The sequence below is a fragment of the Poecilia reticulata genome, unplaced genomic scaffold, assembly GCF_000633615.1.
Source record: "Poecilia reticulata strain Guanapo unplaced genomic scaffold, Guppy_female_1.0+MT scaffold_224, whole genome shotgun sequence".
Lineage (NCBI taxonomy): Eukaryota > Metazoa > Chordata > Actinopteri > Cyprinodontiformes > Poeciliidae > Poecilia > Poecilia reticulata.
In genome coordinates, this window is record NW_007615025.1 from 380,856 (window position 1) to 383,715 (window position 2,860).

Consider the following 2,860-nt stretch of genomic DNA (forward strand, 5'->3'; position numbering starts at 1 on the left):
GAAACCATCCGGCAGCTGGGAGTTCAGGACTAAGAATAACACACTCACACAAACACACACCTTCAGCAGCAGTAGCCTCAACTCCACATGACCTCTGACCTCTGAGTTCTGCTACAGAGAATGGGACTCTATTGAAGCTGGGAGCTTCTGGTCATACCGGTCCAGCCGGATCTATGACCCAGAACCCRACTGGAACCAGTACCACTGGGTCTGCAGGTCTAAATATCCTGGTTACCATGACAACTGCCAGGACAGGCTGGTGTTAGATTGGTGGATCTGATGTTCTCCAGGAGGGGGCGCCTCGTTTCTGAACTCCACCTGCGGAGCCGTACGACACGGGTCGGGTTGGTTTGGGTTGGGTTTGGTTCGGGTTGGTTTAGATCCGGGTTGGTTTGGTTCGGGTTGGGTTTGGTTGGGTTGGTTTAGATCCGGGTTGGTTTGGGTTGGTTTAGATCCGGGTTGGGTTGGTTTGGTTCGGGTTGGTTTGGGTCGGGTTGGTTTAGATCCGGGTTGGGTTGGTTCGGGTTGGTTTGGTTCGGGTTGGGTTGGTTTAGATCTGGGTTGGGTCGGGTTGGTTTAGATCTGGGTTGGGTTGGTTTGGTTCGGGTTGGGTTGGTTTAGATCTGGGTTGGGTCGGGTTGGTTTAGATCCGGGTGGGGTTGGTTCGGGTTGGTTTGGTTCGGGTTGGGTCGGGTTGGTTTGCTGTTAATCTGATTCCCTTCAGCTCCATAGAACAATGGTAAGGTCCGGTTAGGGTGGAGCTGCTGGTTCTGAACCACATCATTTACAGTTCAGATTTAGAGTCATAATGAAACTTTGGCTAAGCTAGGTCCATACGGACCACCAGAGGTCTAGGTTGGGTTCCCTCCAGGTTTTCCAGGTTGGGTTCCCTCCAGGTTTTCCAGGTTTGGTTCCCTCCAGGTTTTCCAGGTTCGGGGTTTGGTTCCCTCCAGGTTTTCCAGGTTTGGTTCCCTCCAGGTTTTCCAGGTTCGGTTCCCTCCAGGTTTTCCAGGTTGGGTTCCCTCCAGGTTTTCCAGGTTCGGTTCTCTCCAGGTTCTGTCGGCTCGGTTCTGTCCGGGTTCTGACCCGCTGTGCTCCTGCAGGAAGGTGGTTCTGCCCTGCGCGTCGTTCTGTGAGGCGGCCAGGGAAGGCTGTGAACCCGTCCTGCAGATGTTCAACGCCTCCTGGCCCGACTTCCTGCGATGCTCCCAGTTCAGCAAGAACGCCTCGTCACCTTCGTCACCTTCATCACCTTCATCGCCATCATCGCCGTCGCCACTGTCGTCGCCCATGGCAACCAGCAGCCTGACGCCTCCTGCCTGTTTCTCACCCCGTCAGATTAAGGGAAAACCCTGTGAGTCACAACCGCACACCTGCTGCTGCAGGTNCCCCGGCGACTGCCCCCCCTGCAGCCAGATGCTCCGCCAGCGCTGCCACTGCCGGATCAGCACGCTCTACCTGGAGTGCAGGTGAGTGGGGTTTCCATGGCAACGCCGTCCATCAGGGCCGTGCTGGGTCTGAACCAATCAGCTGTCTGCAGGAAGCTGACGGTCGCCGACGAGCCAACCAGGATCCAGCTGGGCTCCTGCAGCAACCAGTGTCCTAAAGAGGTACACACACACAGGGGGGGCTTCTGATTGGCTCATGCATGTGGAGCATGTGCTCTTAAAGGGCCGGTGACACGGAAAACCAACTCATGTTTTAATGTTTTTCCCTCATCAAAAACAAACCTGCAGTGCTGCTTTGATTCTTTCGTGCTCGATAAATCCTGTAATCTCCATGGCAACCACTTAGCTTTCATAAACGCCTGATTGGACGTAGCCCCGCCTTCGAGAYGCAGCTCCTCCCCCCCTCAGCTGGTGGMTCTGCTGAGCTCTGRTGGAAAGGAGCCATGACTTCCTGGAGGCGGAGCTTCAGAAACAGCAGGAGCTTCTAAATGTATTGGTATAGTTGTTAGCATTTTCCTAACTACTGAAGGTAACAGTTACTGGATTAGGCCATAAAATGGGTGTAAAACACGAGACCGGCCCTTTAAAGGTTTCTGCCTGTTGGAGCGAGTCCAGAGCTGCAGCCAGTCAGAGGGCAGGATGTTTGGAGGTGGTCAGAAGGGGGGGGGGGGGAGTCTCAGACCTCCGGAGCGTCTGATCTAACAGCCGTGTTTAGAGACACATGGTTTGTTTTCTCTGCCTTCACTGGACCAGAACCCTCAGGCTGGACCCGGTTCTGTTGCTCTGCTCTGTCTGGAGCGCTGACTCTCTCTCTCTCTCTCTCTCTCTTTCTTTCTCTCTCTCTCTCTCTCTCTCTCTCTGTGTGTGTGTGTGTAGCTGAGCTGCGGCCATCGCTGCAAACAGGTGTGCCATCCAGGTGTGTGTGAGGAGACGTGTCAGCAGAAGGTGAAGCTCAGGTGTCCATGCAAGAGGATCAAGAAGGTAAACAGTCACCAACAACTTCCTGGTTCTGGTTCTGGTTCTGGTTCCTGTTTGATGAGTGGAGACGCTGCTGGAGGCCAGCAGGTCAAAGGTCAACAAGAAGCATCAGTTTAACCATCATGTCCCTCTGGGTTGGTTTCTCAGCCCCTGTTGGTCACAGCGATCAGCTGGTAGCTGAGCTAATGTTTCATTTGGTGCCTTAGCATTTAGCTTTGAATAAATCATATTTTCCAGATAATTTCTAAAGYTTTAATTTGCTGCTTTGTGTTGAAGTTTTGGTTTGTCGACTGTAGAATTCCTGAAGTAGTTCAACGTTTTGTTCATGCTCTTATAGCGTTTTAGCTTCAGCTAACTCTAAAGACCGTATCGGTATAGCGCTTTAGCATTAGCTAATGCCAGATACCATGTTGGTTTAGCCCCGTAGCATTAGC

The 2,860-nt window shown here is 52.9% G+C and overlaps 1 protein-coding gene across 1 annotated transcript in view; it reads left to right on the forward strand.

Annotated features, from left to right (window-relative positions):
- The window catches only part of nfxl1 (nuclear transcription factor, X-box binding-like 1), a 26,759-nt gene that overhangs the window by 17,980 nt on the left and 5,919 nt on the right, over window positions 1-2,860 (forward strand). Inside the window, exons 20-23 of the mRNA XM_008402421.2 lie at window positions 118-208; window positions 1,054-1,469; window positions 1,541-1,610; window positions 2,325-2,429. Of these exons, the coding sequence (XP_008400643.1) occupies window positions 118-208; window positions 1,054-1,469; window positions 1,541-1,610; window positions 2,325-2,429 (682 nt within the window). The remainder of the gene's footprint in view (window positions 1-117; window positions 209-1,053; window positions 1,470-1,540; window positions 1,611-2,324; window positions 2,430-2,860) is intronic.